Source organism: Schistocerca nitens, chromosome 5, assembly GCF_023898315.1.
Source record: "Schistocerca nitens isolate TAMUIC-IGC-003100 chromosome 5, iqSchNite1.1, whole genome shotgun sequence".
Classification (NCBI taxonomy): Eukaryota; Metazoa; Arthropoda; class Insecta; order Orthoptera; family Acrididae; genus Schistocerca; species Schistocerca nitens.
Window position 1 is genome coordinate 27,430,705 of NC_064618.1, and position 23,175 is coordinate 27,453,879.

Sequence of the window (23,175 nt, forward strand, 5' to 3'; positions counted from 1 at the left end):
GGGTTGCAACTTTGCAAGGTCTTACAAGGGATTGTGCTTTTGAGTGTGAATGTGGACTCCCTTATTCAGATACTATTGTGCGTGATGCAATTGCACAGAACGTTTCTGATGTTCGTATAAGGGAACAGATTTTGAAACTAGTCAATCCCTCCCTTCAACAAGTGATAGACATATTGGATAGGCAAGACACACTTGACTTTGCTCAGGAATCATTTGAAACTTCGCCAGCTGTGTGTCACATTAACCGGCCCGCCAGGCGCGCTGCACGGAACGGTAAACAACCCTCGCGCCCGTCCGCGCAGCCATGTGTGCCGCTTGAGCACGCCAATGCAGTGAAATCATGCCCGCGGTGTGCTACTAGTCATTCGCGTGAAAATTGCCCGTCACGCCGAGCTATTTGCTTCTTCTGTAATAAAAAAGGACATGTTCAGAGTGTTTGTCAGAAGAAGCTCAGATCGGACACTAACAGCCATTCCAGGCCCTTTGCTTCACGCTGGAATCGGAATCGAACCAAGAATACTCAGGCTCGTGAACCTTCGCCCATGGACGTTCATGTAGTTAATTCCACTCCGCCCAGTGCCACTCTCTCTAAAAGTGACTGTGTGCATTTCACAAAAAGTGTGTGCCGCCGTCGCCGGAAATCACATCAATTAGCAAGTGCTTCTGTACTAGTGTTAGTTCAAATTGCGCGAGACAGTCGCTCTTGTCGTCAGCAGGACAATAAACTTTTTGTAGACTTGGACATTAATGGCAACGTGATCCCATTCCAGCTCGATACCGGAGCTGCAGTTTCATTGATCAATAAAGACACGTACAAACAACTGGGCACACCTCTGTTGCGTGCCGCACATGTTCAGTTAACTACATATTCAGGTCAGCCTATTCCTGTGTTAGGACAGTGCAGCCTTCTTGCAACATACAGGGGACAAACAAAACTTGTGTCACTTTATGTACTTCGTTCTTCTTCTGCAGTGAACTTGTTTGGTTTAGATTTATTTCATTTGTTCCACATGCCTCTTCCATTTCAGCTCCGCTTCATCGCTTATGCCGTAAAGGTGTTCCATTCGTCTGGACGACGGAATGCGAACGCGCCTTTCGCCAATTGAAATCGGCGTTGCTTTCAAATACTTGCCTTACGCCATTCGATCCCCAGAAAAACCTTTTGTTGATGGTAGATACATCGGATTTCGGGATCAGTGCTGTGCTTGCGCACAAAGATGGATTGCATGATCGCCCTATTGCCTTAGCGTCCAAATTGCTCTCGTCTGCGCAAAGAAATTATTCACAGATAGAAAAAGAAGCTTTGGCTCTCGTATTTGGTGTTACTAAGTTTCACGATTTCTTGTATGGTCGTCACTTTACCATCATCACAGACCACAAACCTTTGACATCGCTTTTTCATCCGAACAAGCCTGTACCTCCACGTACAGCACAGAAATTCATTCGCTGGTCTATTTTCCTCTTGCAGTACCGCTACGATATCTTGTATCGGTCCACTGCTAAGCACGGCAACGCTGATGCGTTGTCTCGTTTGCCTGTTGCTGAGGATAGAGCATTCGATTCTTCCGAACTTGCTTGCATGTTCATTGATGCGGAAACCGATGACGTGATCGACTCGTTTCCGATTGATTTTCGTCGTGTAGCTGACCCTGTCCTTGCTACCGTTTTGTGTTTTGTTGCTACGCAATGGCCCTTGTCAAAGTCACGGATCGAGGATCCGTTGGTTCGCCGATTTTTTGCTCACAAGGAGAGATTTTTATACGACGTGGTGTTTTGCTGTTGCGTTCTGATAATGATCAGTCCAGGGTCGTGGTCCCATGTTCGTTACAGTCCTCTGTCTTACGGCTTCTCCACCAAGAACATTGGGGTATAGTGCGAACGAAACAACTTGCTCGTCAGCACTGTACTTGGTTCGGAATCGATGCTGCGGTTACGAATATGTGCTCTTCTTGCATGGCGTGTGCCGAACAACAATCCGCACCCCCGTGGAAATTCTTTGCATGGCCGAAAGCCACTTCCCCTTGGCAACGCTTACACATAGATTTTGCTGGTCCATTTTGGAATGCTCGATGGTTGGTTCTGGTCGATTCATTCAGTAATTTTCCTTTTGTTGTCAGAATGTCTTCCACGACGTCATCTGCCATCATCCAAGCGTTATCAGCTATCTTTTGCATTGAAGGCTTCCACAGACACTTGTTTCCGACAATGGCCCACAATTCATGTCCGCAGAATTTCAGTCATTCTGCAAGGCCAATGGTATTCAACATCTGACGTCCGCGCTGTTTTCGCCTCAGTCAAACGGTGCCGCTGAACGATTGGTCCGGACTTTCAAGTCACAGATGTTGAAGTTGAAAGAGTAGCATTCTCGGGAGGACGCGTTATTGCTATTTTTGTCTTCGTATTGCTCTCAGCCTCACGATGGTCACTCGCCGGCTGAGTTGCTCCATGGTCGTCCTCATCAAACCTTGATGTCTTTGCTACATCCGCCGCATCAGGTTCCTGTGCAGCGGCAGCCACCTGCTTTTGCTCCAGGCGACGTTGTATACTATCGCAACTATCGTGGTTCACGGCGTTGGCTCGCAGGGCGCGTTCTTCGCTGCCTCGGCCGCGCTATGTATCTGGTTTTGGGGCATCTCAATCAGCTGCGCCTCTGTCGTCGCACGGGTTCTGCCGCTCCCCGTCTGCTTTCAGCGACGGTGCCGTCCGGTCAGCGCCCTGGGGACCCATCTACTGGCTCGCCTCATCCCCAGGTGTTACCGACGCTGCCTTCCATTTTGCCCCATGGCGACGCGCCACCGCCGCCGCTGGTCCTCCCGCCGGCGCCGCCTGCAGTGGACGCGTCGCTGCAGCCGCCGGGCGCCTCCCTGGGTCACGCGCCGCTGATCGCTTCCCGTGACCAGCAGTCCTTCGACATGGACCTCTTGCCCGCTCCGGACCAGATGTCGTCTTCGCCCGTCGGGTACCCCGACGCGATGGAGGTCGAATCTTCGGCCCCTCCTGTCTCTTTACAGGCGCATACACCGCATGTTGGCGTGCACCCTGGACTAGGTTTTCAGGCGTTTACTAGCTCCCCTCGGACCGAATGGCCGGGTGTGTGTGGCACAGCCTCACCTGTTCTTAGGCTCCCCACCTCGTCGCATACGTCAACATGGGGTGCTCCCCACGGCGGGCGGAAACCTTATAACACAACCGTACGCCGATTTGCGGGGGAGGAATGTGGTGTCACTGCCAGACACCACACTTACTAGGTGGTAGCCTTTAAATCAGCCGCGGTCCATTAGTATATGCCGGACCCGCGTGTCGCCACTGTCAATGATAGCAGACCGAGCGCCACCACACGGCAGGCCTAGAGAGACGTCCTGGCACTCACCCCAGTTGTACAGCCAACTTAGCCAGAGATGGATCACTGACAACTACACTCTCATTTGCCGAGACGATAGTTAGCCTAGCCTTCAGCTACAATTGCTACGACCTAGCAAGGTGCCATAATCCTTTGCCATATATATTGTGGTTATAACATGTATCATCAAGAGCGATGTTCTACAAATGTGGATTAAAGTTAAGAATTCCAGAAGCTACGTACTTTTCTTTATAGCATTCATTACGTATCCTGTTTCAGACCTCACGCCAGCCTGCGTGAGTTTAAGCGCATGCCTTTCAGCTTCCTCTCATTGTGTCTAGGCTATCTTGACTAGACACAGCAGAAGGAACATTTTTTCTAAAACCATTAAACATATTGCTCTGAAATTTGGATTACATGTTCAATGAATATTCCTCTACAAAGTTATAATGCCATGTTAAGAAATATTTATTGGTTTTTGTTTTACAATTTCTTTAAACAGTTGCTTATTTTTTTCTCTAAAATTTTGCACTTTTTCTTCTATAACTCTTGAATTATACAATATTTTTTACAATTTGTTATAAAAATGAAGGAAAAGAAGTAAACAATATTGTGCATAAATTTTACTGATATACTGTTAGCAGTTTTTGAGAAAATGCTCCTCACAGATGAAAATTTTAAAGTTACGGGAAATGGCTTCCAAAGTTTTTTAATACATTCCTGCCCCATATGATGGATTATAAGCATCCTCTTCTTTTTCCAGTGTTAGTTTCCTTTTCACTGGTCTTTTCTTCCCTTTTGCTGCATGTTGTAGGCTTTTGTCTCTTCTTCCTGCACCTCTTAATCTTTCTTCATCAATTAGGTGCATTGTGGAAATGGTGATGTGTCCTGGTTGGAAACCTAAACGTTTCAGCTCATCACATTTGATAATTTTTCCTTCATTGTATGTTGCCACTGCATTCCAAAATGCAATGTTTTTAGCTGTACAAACACTCTTTTGGGAATCCTAATCCAAATTAAATTGTTTACACTTTCATTTGGATTTTGTGTTTTCCCATGTAAACACTTTTCCAATAAACTTAACTGTGATAAATCTCTGAATATGGGCTTAATTACATCAATTACAGCATTTGGCAAACTGTTTTATGGGCATATTCCTTTCCTGATTGGTACTTACACCATGGGTCATCACCTGTGGGGCACAGTGCATGTTGTGGGTGCTCATTTGTTGATGCAGGATGAAAAAATAATGCCCATACTGCTCTCTTCATATGCTCAAAGCTTCTTGTATTTTGCCTAATTGCACACCCATAATTACCTCTGCAATCTATCAATTGCTTCATCTGTCAATCTTCCTCTTCCTCCAAGGGTCTTACCATCACTAAGCTTCTGGGATCTTAATGTCTGCTTTAGTTTGGGCAAGCGAGCGCCCATGCGCTTCTCCATATGTCCAATGCACTCCTGCTTTTTAATGTGAATTTCATTGCCATAAGGTTCAAGTTCCTCTACAGCTTTATATCCCTTAGAATCACCATCTCCTAAATAGTTAGTGTATCGTACATTATACCACTCCTGTGATCTGGAAAAGATTGCTTTCACTCCCTGTACTTCCATCGCTCCACTCGTGCCGTGAAAATTTGCTTCACAACTTTCACTATGTTCATCCTTGGTATTGCCCTTACATCTACAATGTTTTGAGAGAATAGCAACATCAATTACTTTTCAACTGTCTCCGATGGTAGCTGTCACAACTCCATTTAGAGATTTATGACCTCTTCGTAGCCATGATCCATCTAAAGCAACAGTTAAATCTCTACAATTCCCATTATCTGTCACAGCTTTCAACTGCATTCTTGATTGTTGCTTGAGCAATATCTTCAGCAGAAGATCCCACCAATTCATTATAAAATCCAAACTTGGTTGGTGGTTTTGGCAAGTTCATAATTCCACATAACATTGTCCCTGCAGCACTGCCCTTGCCAATGCAGCACAAGCCATACACTAGCCTAACATTTATGTCATACACCTTCTTTCCACTATTACAACTACAAGGAATACTGTTAAAATTAGAAAATGAAACTTCTGCAGCACATTTGTTACACTTCAATAACATTTTACATGCCAAACCAATGTGTGAAGTTATTTTCAATTCCAGTCCTCTTTCTTTGCAAACTTGGCATAATACATTATGTTTCAAAACATTAGAGAGCAAGGAAATGTTAATTATTTCATTCACACCATTACTGTCACTTTCATAGTTTTCAAATTTTTCTTTGCTGTCACAAAGTTTCTTGCTGGAAGAAGTTCTATCACATTCATTTGGAGTAGTCGGTGAAGCAGTCTGAGCAGCATCTCCCTTTGAAACAACAAAAAATTTCTTTTTCCACTCATTGTGCCTTTTCTTAAACAGTTGATTGCTGAAATGGGGCATATTGATATCCACAAACCAAATACATAAAACAGGTACGAGCAAAATTTGTCAAATACGCAAAATTGAACAGCTAAACAACACAAAGCAAACTCCACAAGTCAGAACACACGGTACAGTGTTTATTTTTACTGATATGAACAGTCACTTGTCACAGAGATAAAGCCATACAACATTGGAAAACAAAACACTGTCTAATTCCGCAAAGATACCCTGCTTGCAGCCAGCAAGCGGCGTTGTCAGAGGTGACACACCAAGTTGCCACAACCGTTAATATGTGGCACGTCAACTTTGCAGCGATAAAAAACACACTTAGAATGCACTTAGAAGGGTGAAACCTGATTTGTTTTATTCAGAAAACTCCAAATAATTTTATAATTAAAAACAAAAAAACATTAATTTTGTAATTTTCACCGTTCTTGATATTTCATCATGACCACTAGCATGCTTTGGTTGTAACAATTTCATTATAGATGTTATTTAGTTTGGCAAAGTGAATGCTATAGTCATGCAACTGAGGTTATTTGTAAAGACTAGTCTCAGGTATTCTAGGACATTATTTACTGACCCCCAACGTTCCTTTACCGTCAGTAACAGATATAAAGTACTTGTTAAAGAGATTTGCCACACTATACCCATCTGTTATCAACTTATCATCAACTCTTAAAGCTGTTTGCTCCTATGTTTCTTGAGCTCTACTTTCTCCTGTTTCACTATATCCTGTATTGTTTTTGTCTTGCGACTTTATGCTGCTATCTTCTTCTCATAATTTATTTTCTTAGATGCCAGGATTAATTTCTTTAACATTCTGCAGTGAGCTAGCATGCTTTGGTTGTGACAATTTTATTATGGGTGCTATTTAATTGGTGGAGTCCCATAAGCAAGGATCCAAGTTTGGTTCCCGGTACCTCCTCGTATTTTTCGAAAGTAGGAAACACTGGCACATGATCCACTCAGCCCTTGTGGGGCCAGAGGAGGAGCTGTTTAAATAAAGATCATCAACATTTGACTGTTCCTAGCTGAGAGATACTATTTGTCCTACAATATACCTTTCTTCGTTGTGTAATCCATGTTTTCTTCTAGAATTCCATTTAATCTACTAATTCCCACACATACTTTTTCACATGAGTTTGAGCAAGATTCCATTCTGTAACTTGTTTTGTTGTATTAACGTGGTATTCATTCTTCTTTTGAAAATCACATTTGATTTAGCCCCTTTACCATTGTATATGATAAATCATATGATGGGCGGTAATATATGGTACAGTACTGAATATGAACAACACTGTGTACAGTAGTTACAATTATTTCTTGTATAACACATATAACACTACTACCCGCTACTGCTGTTATACCATAACGTTAAAGTTGGAGTCAGGTTGTGAAATAAAACTATCTTATTAAAGCAATTATGGTATAAAGCAACAGAGCAGTGTTACCCTCTGAGAGGAATTTTGTTATTTTTACCGTGTTGTACCTGACGGAGGCGACTTATATGAAGTGAAAGTCAGAATTACGTAAATATTTAAAACAATATTTTACCTTGCTACACTGTTCAAAGAATAAAGAAAACGGTCACCAGCCTAATTAGGCAAGAGAATGATTGACATTCTTGTTCAAGAAAATAGGTATGAGTAACTTTAATGGTCAAACACAACCTATACTTTGCCACACGCGAGTGCTATGAACTCTGGCACGTGAATACAGTATGTTCACGTTAAGGTTGGAGTTAACACATCAGAACAAACTATTTGCATAAATATAACTGATAACAAAACACACTATTACTTGAGGACTTAGTCAAACTGAAAGGTCTCAATAACGCTACTATTAATATTCACTGTAGAATCATTAATTGGACATAGGTTTAGTATTACTTTTCAAACAAATTCCTATCTGACATGAAATATGTAAATGTAATTCACTGCAAAATTATGAACTGGTCACAGGTTAAGTCTCTCTCGGCTAAATACTTTTCTATTTAGAATGAAAATTAAATAGAATTCACTAACAGGTTATTTCTCTGTCTTTTGAATAAAGAAATTATTGTTTTCATAAATAATGGTCTTTCTATTAATCGTTATCTAGCATGGGCACAATAGACAAACTGTTGGTCCTGTTACACCATTAATATGCACTTTTAATACACAAGAGGAGCCCAATATTGTACAGAATTTGACTTGAATAGCAAAGGTAATTAAAACTTTCTATAATTAAGTAACTTTGTGCATTTGAACTACTTTCAATAGAGGGGGGCCCTTAATCTTGACCACTGTAGCAGAGAAAACTAAACACACCTTCAATACACTAGAGAAACAAGTGCTTAGCAAGCATGAGCATATAACTTTCCACAAATGCAGTTCACGACTTTTACTGCAGTGAGACACAAGATTGACATATCTGTAAGAAACTGACTCACCTTTTACAATTTACAACAGGCAGCACTATGATCAATAACTAAACAAAACTTTATACGCCACAGTTTTGAGAACATTCACTTTAGAAGTTGGCAACAAATATTAATATGCAGTTTTAACAGAAAAATTATTTTCAACAAGCATCATTTACTATATTACTCAGTCCTGCTACATAAATTTTAACTTTCTTTTTACTATGTTCAAGTGGCATTAATTAGTAAAACACTGGGCTTCCCTATTTTCACAATATGGACACTCGGTAAGCAATTTTGACATGGGAAGGACCCTAAGTGGTTGTGTGACTAAGGATAAAAAATCAAGGTAGTTATAAGAGTTCGAGCATAAGTTATCTTATATTTGCGCACACTAAAACATCCAATTAGCTGATCCTTCACCATACATTACTACTATTCCTTGGTTCCTTTTCAGTGATTGTGCAGTGTGGTGGCAATTGCATGTTGGTAGGTGGATTTGCAGATAGAATTGCTGGACTCTGTCATTTCATGGTGGCGATAATAGATATCAATTCCAGAATAGTTCCAGCTCTTTATCCATCCTTCCGAGATGTTGGAAAGCAGCATGGAAAGCCTCTCTCAGCACCAGCACAATATACAACTTTTCCATGAGTAGTTGAGAGTTTGGTAGCTCATCCCCGACTGACTCCTGGTTCCACCTTTTCTACCTAGCCCAACCACAATTTGCGCGTGCTACACAGTCCATTCCAAAAGGGGAACCGCAACACCTTTTACATACAAAGTAACTAAGAACCCTAAGTGCAGGTCAGCAATTTACATAACAGCAAATGAACATTTTAGATAAAACAGAACATTTGCATATATTGATAGTTCTAAACAAAATTATTTAAATAAGATTATTTAATTTTAAAGATAACGAAAGAGATTATATGAGGAACACAAAGGATCATTACAGAGATTATACTTCCTACTCTCTAAAAGACATCAAAGTTTTTACAAAGAAAGGAGTATACAATTTTGTGTTATAGATTCAATCAAACACATTTACAGAAGCTCAATGATGTAACATTAAATAAAACAAAAGGCAAAATAAATCAGTAGCACATAGAGCTATGGTGTTACACACAGATATTTAAATACAGAAATTGCTAAAATGTGCACAATCTAGTAACTGCATTTTAATAATTTAGGACTACTCTGAAATGTGATACTCGGCAAAACATTTTTTTTCTGGATGTAATCCTACATTTGAATTTTACACAATGGAATTTAACTTATTTATCGAACAATGCACAATGACATTGAGTACATTGTTTACCTACAAGATAGTTCAGTCCATCATAATGGACTTCCTGAGGTATCAGCTTCAGTCTTCTTGGGGTTGTAACATTTGGTGTTTCCATCTTTTGAACTGTCAATAATGCCACTGGATGAAATCTGAAGTAGGACCACCATCATTTCTTTCAACTTATTCAAATTCAGTAGAGGCCTCAACACTGATCAAAGAGATGCACTCCTCCCTTACCAAAGTTACAGTGACAAACAGTAACCAGCTGCTGAATGCTGATCATGTTTCTGTTTTTTGTAACTTCTTCACACTGTGTGTTGATTAGAATTAGAGCATCTATTGATACCAATTGTCAGCTGTCTGCTATCATTCCATCTCAGAAGAGTAATTTTTTTGTATGAAGTTTACACTGCATGAAGGAGACCCCTTGCAGTTTTGGCAAGATTTCTGAGAGTATGATGTTTTGAGCAATTCTGACTCATTGTACCAGTAACAAGTAAGTTATGCTCCAACATAGAATGCAACAGCGGGAAAGAATTAAAGTAATTATCAAGAAAAATGCAGCTTTCTGGTGCAGCCAAATTTATGCAAACTTTTATGTTGTAACCATATAGTATATGTGGGCAGAATCAAACAGCATGCGATACATGTGCCACCACAGCCAGCCTAGAGAGGTTACCTTGCAACTCGGACAGATGGCACAGTAAGTGCTGTGCTGTGTGCACAACATTCCAATATAAGCCTGCCGCAGTGGGCTTGTAGTCTCACTTATGTTTACTTGCTTATTTTATGCTTACCTATGAGACTGTATACTGATGTGTTCTATAGTTATGGGACCTTGTACAATTCTGTACTTCATTCAGTGTTATTGTGCATCTCTTCATGTGGAAGCAGAATAACACTTGGCTGGTGTTACTTTTGGTATTGTGTCTGTATGATGTTACAATATACTTAGCAACAAAAGCGGTAATCTACTCCATGTGTTTAGTTTTTTTGATTCAATATGCAGCCTACATTTCATTGGAAGAAGTTGTTCAATATCTTGTTGAACAGTGAGCTCTCACTGACCAGCAACAAGCTCTAGCTGTGGTACTAAACAATGTGGCAGCCATGTTCACTGCCATTGATGCACCCCCACTGTTTCCTCCATATGACAATTCTATGGCAGATTGGGACACACATGGAAAATTCCTTCAGCAACATTTTCAAGCTTTAGAGGTCATCGACCCCAACTTGTATACGGCTTTATTTTTTTGTCACAGATTCCTCCTTGTGTTAATTACCTTTCGTGTCAGGTAGCTCCTCCTACAGTAATGTGCCGATCTCTCTTTTGATGAAATGTGTCAGTTGTTCTCTAATCAACATTGCAAATTCATGTTATTGCTGCTTGTATCGAGTTCTACCATTGTCAGAAGCAGCCATGACAGTTGTACAGAGCTTGGGCAGCAGAACTTCATGGGCTTAACCATCATTTTCAGTTTGTTGCTGACTCAATCATTTGTAATGCTGTATACGCCTCGCTCCTGATAGGGAAGCTCACGAATGTGCTGTACAATGTGTAAATCCCTCTGTCACAGATGTTCTGAACATTACACAGTCTTTTGAAATATCTAGGACAGCAGGAAATATTGCATCTGTGTGCAGCTCTTAAACTTTGAAAAGACTCACTACATGCAGTTCACAACTGCCCAGCATATGTGTAAAGTATGTAGAAGTGCTGATAGAACAGGTTGATAGTTTTAAATTCCTGGGATAAAAACAAAAGTTTGGAAGAGCATACCACAGAACTGCAGAATTGCCTAGACACATCATTATTTGTAATGCAAATGTTATCATACACAGATGGCACAAAATAAAAAATAAAAAATTAGCATACTTTGCTTACATTCATTACATAATGTCACCGTTTGGAGTAACTCTTCAATTCAAACAGTTTTCAGACTAAAAAACTGTGTATTATATATTATTTGTGATGTGAATTTCTGAACATCCTGTAGAAGACTATTAAATGAATTCGGTATACTAACTATGCTTCTCAGTAGTTTTCCTAAATGACATTTATTTATTTATCGTGTCAAAAGTACAGAAATATCAATCAAAAATTGGACTCTTCAAGTGAATTTGGTGTAGCTCTCATAAGGTCTTGCATGGTGCAGGTGGTTGGTGATGAGGAGCATTGAAGGAAATAGCTGTTAGTCTGCTCAATGCCTGGTAAAGAACTGAGTCCACAGAGAAACCCCAAGTCCACAGATTGGTCTTGTATCTCGTTGTGTTTGATCGTAACCTATTGGGACACCTCCGTAGTGACCTCTTCTCTGAATGTCCAGGGGGAAGTTGTTCCTTCGGAGCCATCCATTCTCCCAAATACCGATATTTCTCCTGCCATCGCGAGATCCTTGCTGTATGTGGATTCTCGATGAGAGACTCAGTAGTTGTCAAGAAGCTCTTTCTTAATTTCAGCCTAGGATGTGCAAGCTGATGACCATATAGTCGATGGGCTTCCTTCATTGTGGACTTACTTTTCTCATATCTCGCAGCTACCTCACGTCTGATTTCAGGAGAAGCTATGCCAGGAAGGCAATGGAGTTTGACCACAGGAGTAGGTCTTATGCAACCCATGATAATCCTGCAAGACTCATTTAGAGCCACTTCTATGTTCCTGGCATGACTGGACTTGTACCATACCGAACATGCATATTCAGCAGTGGAATAACATAGAGCAAGCGTGCTTGAGTGCACAGTGCATGGATTAGCACTCCATGACATACCAGTCACTTTTTACACTAAGTTATTTCTGGCTGCCACTTTCTGTTTGGTGTTTAGGCAATGCTTTTTATATGTTAGCGCACAATCCAGAGTTACACCAAGATATCTGGGAGTAGGATTATGTTTGAGTACAAGGCCTCCCCAGGATATATTTACGGATCTATTTGCCTTTTTATTCTTCAGGTGGAAAGATTTTGATGGCATATCTTCTACAGTCTCAAAACAGTCAGCCTGAGTAGTGATAGTGCAGTCATCAGCATAAATAAAGCTTCGAGTTCCTTCAGGGATAGGTTGATCGTTGGTATAGATGTTGAATAATAGCGGCGAAAGCACGCTGCCTTGTGGTAGCCCATTTTTCTGAGTTCTCCATCTTCTTTTATTACCCTGAAATTCCACAAAAAATCTGCGGTTCTGGAGAAGGTTTCTAATATTTCACATGAGTGTGAAGTTACATCATAAACTTTATTCGGAAGGAGCTGATGGTTGATTGTATCATTAAGCTGTGGATAGATCAATAAAGACAGCACCTGTCATGAGCCGTTTCTCATATCCATCTTAGATATGTTGTGTTAAGTTTAATATTTGAGATGTGCAACTTTTCGCTTCTCTGAAACCTGCTTGCTGTGGTATTAGAAGAGGCTCCACCTTTCTAATCATTCTCTGAAGAATGAGCCTCTCCAGTATTTTGTAGAGGTGACAGAGTAATGAGATAGGTCTATAATTTTTGGGATCTTTCCTATCCTTTCCTGGTTTTGGTGTGGAAATTTCTCTTGCTTTTCATAATACTTGCATTCTCGAATACAGTTGTTCATAAACTCCAGTAACCAAACCATTGTAGCTGAGCAAATACTTGATTTGCTCAGCTCAAATGTCATCCAGTCCTGCTGCTTTTCCCAATTTACATTTATTCAGAGCTGAATTCAATTCTTCAAGAGAGAAAGAAGGAGATAAGATACTATTCTCTTGATCCATTTGCCTGAATAATTGTTTCCTCTCTGTATTTCTGGATTTAGTTGCTTTGCCACTAATGAGGAGTTGGTGAGGAACTTGGTCTGGTTTACTCTTAACATATGTGTTGACCTGAGTGTTATCATTACTCAGGCAATGTAATAGCCTCCAGGTCTTTTTGCTACTTTTACTTGTGTCACAGTTGACAATTTATTGTACCCATTCTTCTCTCTTAGCCTCAGATATTGAAGAGAGGACATTCTGTGCAAGGCTTGATGTGGCTTCAGTGAAAGGATCTTCTTCAAACTTCCTGTAGTATTCTTAAAGAAGAATGGCCATTTCAAGTGTTATACCCTTGATATAGTTCATTCTGCATACCCTTGGAATTGATGTTCGGGAGGAGGCGTTAACGATGCTAACAAAATTCTCATATTGATCTATACAGGCACATCAGTATATAAACCTCCAGCAACAGATTTTTCCTTCACCCCACCTGAAAATTTTATTACAGGGAAAGCTTCTATTGTGATAGGTGATTTTAACAATCATAGCCATGTTTCGGGGTACACTCAAGAGGAAAATGGTGAGGCTGTCCTTCTGTGGGATGAAACTTTCCATCTCTCCCTCCTTCATGACAGAAAACTACCTCATTCTTTCTAGAGTGGACGCTGGGAACTGGCTATAATCTGGATCTGCTTTTTCTAAGTGAAAGTATTTTTCATATCTGCACTAACTGTCTATAAGCCCATACCAAATACACAACATCGACCCATTATGTTTCAAGTTCTCCCACAAGTCAGACCTCAAGAAATCCCTTTCTGACGAAGGTACAACTTCAAAAAAGCTGATTGGCAGAAATTTTCAAAATAATTAGATGGCATTCTACATCTACATCTATATCCATACTCCGCAAGCCACCTGACGGTGCGTGCCGGAGGGTACCTTGAGTACCTCTATCGATTCTCCCTTCTATTCCAGTCTCTTATTGTTCGTGGAAAGAAGGATTGTCGGTATGCTTCTGTGTGGGCTCTAATCTCTCTGATTTTATCCTCATGGTCTCTTCGTGAGATATATGTAGGAGCTAGCAATATACTGCTTGAGTCTTCGGTGAAGGTACGTTCTCGAAACTTCAACAAAAGCCCATACCAAGCTACTGAGCGTCTCTCCTGCAGAGTCTTCCACTGGAGTTTATCTATCTTCTCCGTAATGCTTTCGCGATTACTAAATGATCCTGTAACGAAGTGCGCTGCTCTCTGTTGGATCTTCTCTATCTCTTCTATCAACCCTATCTGGTACGGATCCCACACTGCTGAGCAGTATTCAAGCAGTGGGCGAACAAGCGTACTGTAACCTACTTTCTTTGTTTTCGGATTGCATTTCCTTAGGATTCTTCCAATGAATCTCAGTCTGGCATCTACTTTACCAACGAACGATCAACTTTATGTGATCATTCCATTTTAAATCACTCCTAATGCATACTCCCAGATAATTTATGGAATTAACTGCTCCCAGTTGCTGACCTGCTATATTGTACCTAAATGATAAGGGATCTATCTTTCTATGTATTCGCAGCACATTACACTTGTCTACATTGAGATTCAATTGCCATTCCCTGCACCATGCGTCAATTCGCTGCAGATCCTCCTCCATTTCAGTACAATTTTCCAATGTTAGAACCTCTCGATATACCACAGCATCATTCCAATGTCATCCACAAGGTCATTTATGTATATTGTGAATAGCAACGGTCCTACGACACTCCCCTGTGACACACCTGAAATCACTCTTACTTCGGAAGACTTCTCTCCATTGAGAATGACATGCTGCGTTCTGTTATTTATTGTAAACAGTATATTCCTTTTCCCAATAAACAGCTCAGTTCACAAAATCAATACTAGAAACAAGAATGGTCAATACTAGAAACAAGAAGAAACTTAAATGCTGTACTTCCAAAACTTGTCTACTAGCACACTTTACCAACAACTTACCAGCAACAATAAAAACTCCTGTGTGCATAATTCAGATCCGCACCATAGATTTGTTGTGACAAAGCCAGGATAAAATCATAAAAAGTGTTTCGTATTAATATGTAATTTAATTAACAGTAACATCACAGTCGTCCATAGCACCTTCCATCAATGTATGCTCCAAGATGCCTGATGTGTCCATAAAACTTGGAGGTTGTGATACTCATCTGGTGCCGTCGCTTCACCATTTATGTCTATATTATCTCTGCTTTCTGTATTTGTTTCAAGCAACACCTCTACATGGTTCGTAGATGTCCCAACTGTTGCTGGGCACTGTATACCCATTGGGTCGACATGTAATAACTTTGGGTCATTTTTTCATTTAATTTTTGACACTGCCATAGCTCTACATTTGCTTGGCACTGGATTGTTTAGGCTTTTTAGACTCCTTTTGAAGTGAACTTTCCCCTGACGTAGGTTTTATATAGTTCCAAGCATATTTCAAAGTCATATTGTTGTTGTTGTGGGCTTCAGTCCTGAGACTGGTTTGATGCAGCTCTCCATGCTACTATATCCTGTGCAAGTTTCTTCATCTCCCAGTACCTACTGCAACCCACATCCTTCTGAATCTGCTTAGTGTATTCATCTCTTGGTCTCTCTCTACGATTTTTATCCTCCACACTGCCCTCCAATACTAAATTGGTCATCCCCTGATGCCTCAGAACATGTCCTACCAACCGATCCCTTCTTCTAGTCAAGTTGTCCCACAAACTCCTCTTCTCCCGAATTATATTCAATACCTCCTCATTAGTTATGTGATCTACCCATCTAATCTTCAGCATTTTTCTGTAGTACCACATTTTGAAAGCTTCTATTCTCTTCTTGTCCAAACTATTTATCATCCATGATTCACTTCCATACATGGCTACACTCCATACAAATACTTTCAGAAACGACTTCCTGACACTTAAATCAATACTCGATGTCAACAAATTTCTCTTCTTCAGAAATGCTTTCCTTGCCAGTGCCAGTCTACATTTTAAATCCTCTTTACTTCAACCATCATCAGTTATTTTGATCCCCAAATAGCAAAACTCCTTTACTACTTTAAGCGTATCATTTCCTAATCTAATTCCCTCATCATCACCCAGTTTAATTCGACTACATTCCATTATCCTCGTTTTGCTTTTGTTGATGTTCATCTTATCTAAATTCAAGACACTGTCCATTCCGTTCAGCTGCTCTTGCAGATCCTTTGCTGCCTCTGGCAGAATTACAATGACATCGGCGAACCTCAAAGTTTTTATTTCTTCTCCATGGATTTTTATTTCTACTCCGAATTTTTCTTTTGTTTCCTTTACTGCTTGCTCAATATACAGATTGAATAACATTGGGGAGAGGCTACAACTCTGTCTCACTCCCTTCCCAACCACTGCTCTACTTTCATGCACCTCAACTCTAATAACTGCCATCTGTTTTCTGTACAAATTGTAAATAGCCTTTCACTCCCTGTATTTTACCCCTGCCCCTGCCCCTGCCACAACAAAGTCATATGACATGAAATTGTTTATTATTTCGTAACTTTCAGTTTCATACTAATGTATAGTCTGACATTTTCTTTTTTTCTCCACTTTGGGCTTAGCAGTGGTCCGCATGCTTCTGACAATGACACCTCAATGTTGTTGTTGTTGTGGTCATCAGTCTATATAAATGCTAAATCATAAAAATCACCCGCATTTGCCTACACTGGTACAATGACATCACAGGCTAAACAGATACTGTATGACAAACACGTGCAGACATGATCTATCCATTGTGGGCTCAACCACTGTTTACGCATTATTAGCCTCTTAGTTATTAGCAGTTCAAGTCTGTCAGTATTTTGTCACACATGAGAGTTTGACTGATGAGTGAATAGACATATTTACACCAGCAAGTTTGAGAGGAACCTGAACAACTTACTTTTGGCCAACTCCTTCTACCGCACTGAAAAATTTCTAAACAGAACCATTTTATTGATGCATTATTATTATTATCATTATTATTATTATTACTGTATTATTTTTATCAATAACACACAAAATAAAAATCTGACATGTTCCACATCCACGAGGATCTCCTTAATGTGGGTCTGTGGAATGAAGAGTTCATCTAATTTAATCTAATAGGATGGAGAAGTATGGATAGCTACATCACATCAGTCTTCAGCCTGAAGACAACAACAAACTGAGATGTAGCTGTGAGGAAAGAGAGGTGGGTAAGGAACACAAATAGATGGAGGTTGCAAGAGGGTAAGTAATTTTCAATGTATGCTTTGGTGTGGCTGTTTTCAGACAGATGGGTGGTGAAGAAATGTTGCTATTGAAAAGAACAGGTAAATGATAGAGGTTCTCGACAAGTCCATTGTGGTTAAACCTGACTTTGGGGCCAAATATTGGGACATTTGAGAGGACCATAAATTCTGCAAGTGTCAGGCTGCTAGAAGATAGGTCAATGAAAATATTGTGAGTGTGAAGAGTGTGATTGGGACAAGGTATTTTAAGGGCATGAAGGATGTTTCTGGGTTTGTGTGAGAGAGAGTAAATCAGACAGGCTGGCTCTCAAACCTAGGTGGGAATAGTTGGTCACACGTGATGAGTGCTTTGATGTGTAGACAAATAAACTGCTTCTTTAGTTCACACATTGTTGGATTACCTTTTTTACCTTATCTCTTTGATTTTAAGAACCATCTTCCATTTTCTTTCTGCTGTATGTGTTAATTCTATCCAGCTGAAAATGTTTCTCATTGCTCGCCTTATCTTAGAACACTATGATCATCACAATAATATAACAAAATTTCTACAGACATTGTGAAAGTCAGCAACTTTTTATGTAAATTAAAAAAAACGGTTGGGAATCTTCAGTGGCACACTAAGATGCCACAATATGATCAGAGAGTACTTGATAAACACTGGTAAATATGTTAATGGATGCATGTGATAATTATGGAGAAACTAATCACACATATAACATATGTATGGATAAGTTACAATCAATGTGACCTTTAAAAAAACATAAAAAAATATGTATACCAGGAAACTCTGAAAGAATCTTAAAAGTAGTTGTAATTTGTTAGATGCTACAAAAATAGAAGTTCACAAAAGTGAATAACAATTTTACAGAATTTCACTAAAACAGTTAAAGGTTAATAGTACCTGTACTTCTTTATTATTTCTCGTTGACCCAAGTTGTAAAGTGCTGCTGATGTGCAGAACATTTCATTTTTTGATATTCCTGCCCCTGCTTGCTCAAAGTAGTATTGAAGTTCCAAAAGATCCATCCTTTTGTCACCTGCTCCCTCCTCATCATCTTCTGTCTCCATATTTTCTTCTGGAAGAGGCTGTCAGTATACAAATGTGGCTGCAGCGAAGCCAATTCTGCACAGTAGTTTCCTATCTACATGAAAACTTCTATTTTAATTACTGGCAATAGAATATTATAAGGAAACATAGAAGAAACACACAAATTTTAAAGTAGTTTCCCGCAAGCAAAAAATTATCATCATTATCCTTTCAAATAATTTAGAATTTCATCATTGCAGTGTGAAAACTTCCATTCTTCTTACATGTTGAATCTAATATTGTCTTTAGTCTTGGAGATATAGTATGTTATCTAAAGCTGTTCATCTATGGTTTCTTTTGTAGATGCACAGGACACTGGTACTGAAAATACATCATCGATCTTTCTAAAGACTACAACATCATGAGCGTACACTGTGTGCCACCTAGCATGAGGTGCAGGGCAGTGTATCATGTGAGGCAGCCACCTGTACTGATGAAAGGCCAGCTGCAGCCTGCTGTAAGCCACTTCAGTGTTTACATATTCCACCACTGCATACTGATCTCCAGGTGCCTTATGAGAGAAACTGTGTGATTCCTTGGACTGTTAGGTTTTATTCTCATGGTTTGTCTGTCATAGGTTACGGTCAATTTATGAGAATCTATTTCCATGTTTGTAATTTCAAAGTTATTTGATGTATGTGTACCAAAGATTTATGTGATCAACTTCTCATGGTTGGGTTTCACAGACATCTAAAACTTTTTAAAAGGTGCCATAGTTGCAATTGACAGTAAAAATTATTACTCTTCACTACTGCTGCTTTGGCTTAATAAAAATTATCAAGTGGTAAACTGCAAAATACTGTGCTTTAGCACATGCCAAATTCTAAAAAAATTTCTGTCAAGCACATGTCATTGTCGCATCTGAGCCAAAATGCCGAAATTGCAATAGTTAAAATGAATAATTTTTACAATCAGTGCAACTACGATGTCTTTTTTGTGTGTAAAATAATAGGATACCCACTATCTAAAGTAATAAACCAATCCTTTGAACAAGGAAGAATCCCAGAGGTGCTGAAGTATGCAGAAGTAAAACCGTTGCTCAAAAAGGGGTTAAGAGAGGATATAGGGAATTATCATCCCATCTCCCTCCTTCCAGTCCTATCAAAAATCTTTGAAAATGCTGCTGCTATGCAGATTCGAAATTTTATGGAGAAATATGATATTATTACGGAATACCAATTTGGTTTTCTGCATGGCAAAAGTACTATTAATGCAATTAACAAGTTTATCGACAATATCAGCACATCATTAGACAACAATAATAAAGTTGCAGGAATCTTTTGTGATCTTACAAAAGCCTTTGACTGTGTAAATCTTGCACTGCTCATCTATAAGCTTGACAAGTATGGGATCAAGGGTAATGTTCTAAATTGGCTTACTTCATACTTATCATATAGGAAACAAAGAGATTGTCTCATCAAATGCAAGAAATTACTATTCAAAATGGAAAAACAGTAGCCCAAGGTGTCCCTCAAGGCTCAATTCTAGGACCTATTTTGTTTTTGTTCTATGTTACTGATTTACCGAACAATATAAATGCTCCATTGATTTTATTTGCAGATGACACATCTGTATTAATTGAAAACCAGGAGCCAGAAAACATCCCTCTCTACATAACAAACAGAATGAACAAACTAGAAACATGGTTCCAACTGAATGGATTAAGACTGAACATCCCCAAAACCCACATGGTCCAATTCAGAACAAAACAGTCAAAGCCCCAAGAAATTAAAATAACTCATAAAAGTCAGGATATAGAAGAAGTGGATTCTGTGAAGTTTTTAGGGTTAAACCTAGATAAAAATTTAAACTGGAATAAACATGTTGACTACCTGTTAAACAAATTATGTAACTTTGCATTTGCTAAGCAAATATTAGCTGGGGCAACAGACATGAATACAAGGAAAATTGCATACCACAGCTAGTTTCAATCAGTTGTAAGGTATGGTATTATTTTTGGGGGCAATTCAAGCAATATATTGCGCATAATAAAGTTACAGAAAAGAATAATAAGGAACATGTGTACTGCCCATCCAAGGACATCGTGTCGCCCACTCTTTGAAAAGCAACAGTTATTAGCAGTTCCCTTCTTATACATCTATGATATTATCATCTTTCTACACAGCAATTTAAATTTATTCAAGGAAAACTGTTTCAATCACACGTATAACACGAGAAACAAAGACAATTTTATGCTTCCCACTCATCGCTTAAACCTATATGCGCAGTCTCCTCAGTATATGACAATGAAAATTCATAACAAGCTAAAAGGAAACAATGTTCCGAGTATGAACCTAGAGACACTGAAAACAATGCTATATGATATACTTGTCAAACGCTGCTACTACACTGTTGAGGAGTTCATGAAGGATGAACTGAACATTTGAGCAGGATACATTTACATATAGTCTTGTGTGTAAATGTAGCTGTCCTTCACAAAAGGGAGGAAAGAAAAATAAAAGTTTATATTTGTTGTGTTGGCAGAAGAACCAACACCGTGTTACTAATGGAGGCCAAAATGCACGCGTTTTAGCTCACACAGGCTGGCGTGCGGAGGGAAGGACTATACTGACGTGAGGTCTGGAACATGACAAGGAATTAGAATTCAGAAAGCGGACATAATTAGTTTGATACTTAACTTTAATCCATTAATGCTGAATATCGCTCTTGACAGTACATGAGTCACAATATTATCTGTTCAGAAGACATAGTAACTGAATATGACACCTTCCTAAGTAGTAGCAAATGACGTAGCTGAAGGCTATGCTAAATTGTCGTCCCTGCAAATGAGAGCGTATGTAGGCAGTGAACCATTGCTAGCAAAGTTGGCTGTACAACTGGGGCGAGTGCTAGGGAGTCTCTCTAGACTAGACCTGCTGTGTGGCGGCGCTTGGTCTGCAATCACTGATAGTGGCGACACGCGGATCCGACGTATACTAACGGACCACGGCTGATTTAAAGGCTACCACCTAGCAAGTGTGGTGTCTGGCGGTGACACCACAATATTAATGTTAAAATTCTTTGTACCAATTAGGCCTAAGTTGTGTTATCCATTTTTTTAATGTGTCTCCTGTACACTAATCATATGATTAGAAATTGTATGCTATGACACAAATAAAACACTATTCACTATTCACTACAAGGTAATAAACTTTGAGCACCATCTACAATAATGGCAATGACAGACTTGTGAGGTCAAACATTTGCATATTTGAAGATACAAAGCGTGCTGTATACTGATCAAGTCACACCCGGTGAACTTCATGGAAGACATTAAATAGTTAATGGACCTAAAACAGCAGCAGACAGCATTAGCACTGCACCTCCTGAAATCCACCATAGAATACTTCACAGTGACTTCCAACTACACCGTTTCTATCATTTCTGCCATTTGAATGGAATATCTCCCAGAAATTATTGACACTTTCTGGCAAGTCAAATCACTGACCAGCAGCAGCAGTACTCATTTTAAATCCTCATCTATATTATTAGAAGCAAAGGCCATTAACAGACCCATCCACCCTCCCATCAAAGAGAATCTGTACTCATCTATCTGACCTTTTTATAACAAAATCCATTTTATAGCTGCTAGACTGGAGTTCCTCCAGCACAAAACAACAGACACATAATCTTATGCAGCTTGTGTTATACTGTCATTTCAAGTGCATGTACAGCAAATTCTATGTTGAATCATTAACTGGAGAGGTTAAGGTCTATTTAGCACCAGGCCAAGATGAACAATAACAGGTGTAACACAAGATACACCCCTCCCTAGCAGAACTGCTCCAAAGTATCAAAGCCTTTGAGATTTACAAGCAGTACAGCAAGTTTTCTTCATAGACTTAGAAGTTTCCACACTTCCTTATCTACATTCCAGAGGTATCTTCACACACTTAGAAGGTTCCAAACTTCCTCATCTACCTTCCGGAGGTAAAGAGTTGCAGCAGAAGTGCATGAGCTCAAGTAATGCATGTACAATGTGATGTTCAGCTGCTTTATCTCTTTGTTGATTGTCCTTGGTGTTGACGTACTGCATTGGCTGTTAAATGGGGTTTGTAATATAGACACTGACTACTGTAAATGATGTGGACAGCAGATACATGGTTGTGTTTTACAGTTCTTTACTTTCACTGTTCACAACCCCCCAATATTACACAGTTATTTGGCCAGTGCACTACTGTTTAACTTTCGATAAGCCTTATTAATAGGTTGCAGGCGAACATCCACATATTGCTACAATAGTTTTCTGTTGAACATCTATGAGCAGTAAAAGCCTAACCACCTGGCTCACAGTTCTTGTAGAATAATAATGTATGTATGGGATAGACACTGTCATTGTTTTAACACATGGCCTAATTGTGCTACACTTATTTCAGGGATGCATTGTTGTTGATCTAACCAATACAGATTTTTCGACTGAAACGTGGCTGTGGACCAAAAATCTGGCCCTTATATATCATTACAATAATAGGCCCTCAAACTACACTTTGCTTGATGTTTAATTTACAGAAATCACAATTAAAACATAACTCATTAAATTAACTAAATACAACAAAAAATTGTTTTTTTTAAACTGTTTCTTCTACTACAAGGATTAAGCCAAATTATTTGTTTAAATCATGAAATTAAGATATATAGTTAGGCAAATAATACTGTTGACAAAATT

The 23,175-nt window shown here is 39.4% G+C and overlaps 1 protein-coding gene across 1 annotated transcript in view; it reads right to left on the bottom strand.

Annotated features, from left to right (window-relative positions):
* Positions 1–18,490, bottom strand: part of LOC126259534 (radial spoke head protein 4 homolog A) — a 241,921-nt gene extending 223,431 nt beyond the window's left edge. The window contains exon 1 of the mRNA XM_049956409.1: positions 18,324–18,490. Within this exon, the coding sequence (XP_049812366.1) occupies positions 18,324–18,490 (167 nt within the window). The remainder of the gene's footprint in view (positions 1–18,323) is intronic.
* Positions 18,491–23,175: the final 4,685 nt, after the last annotated feature.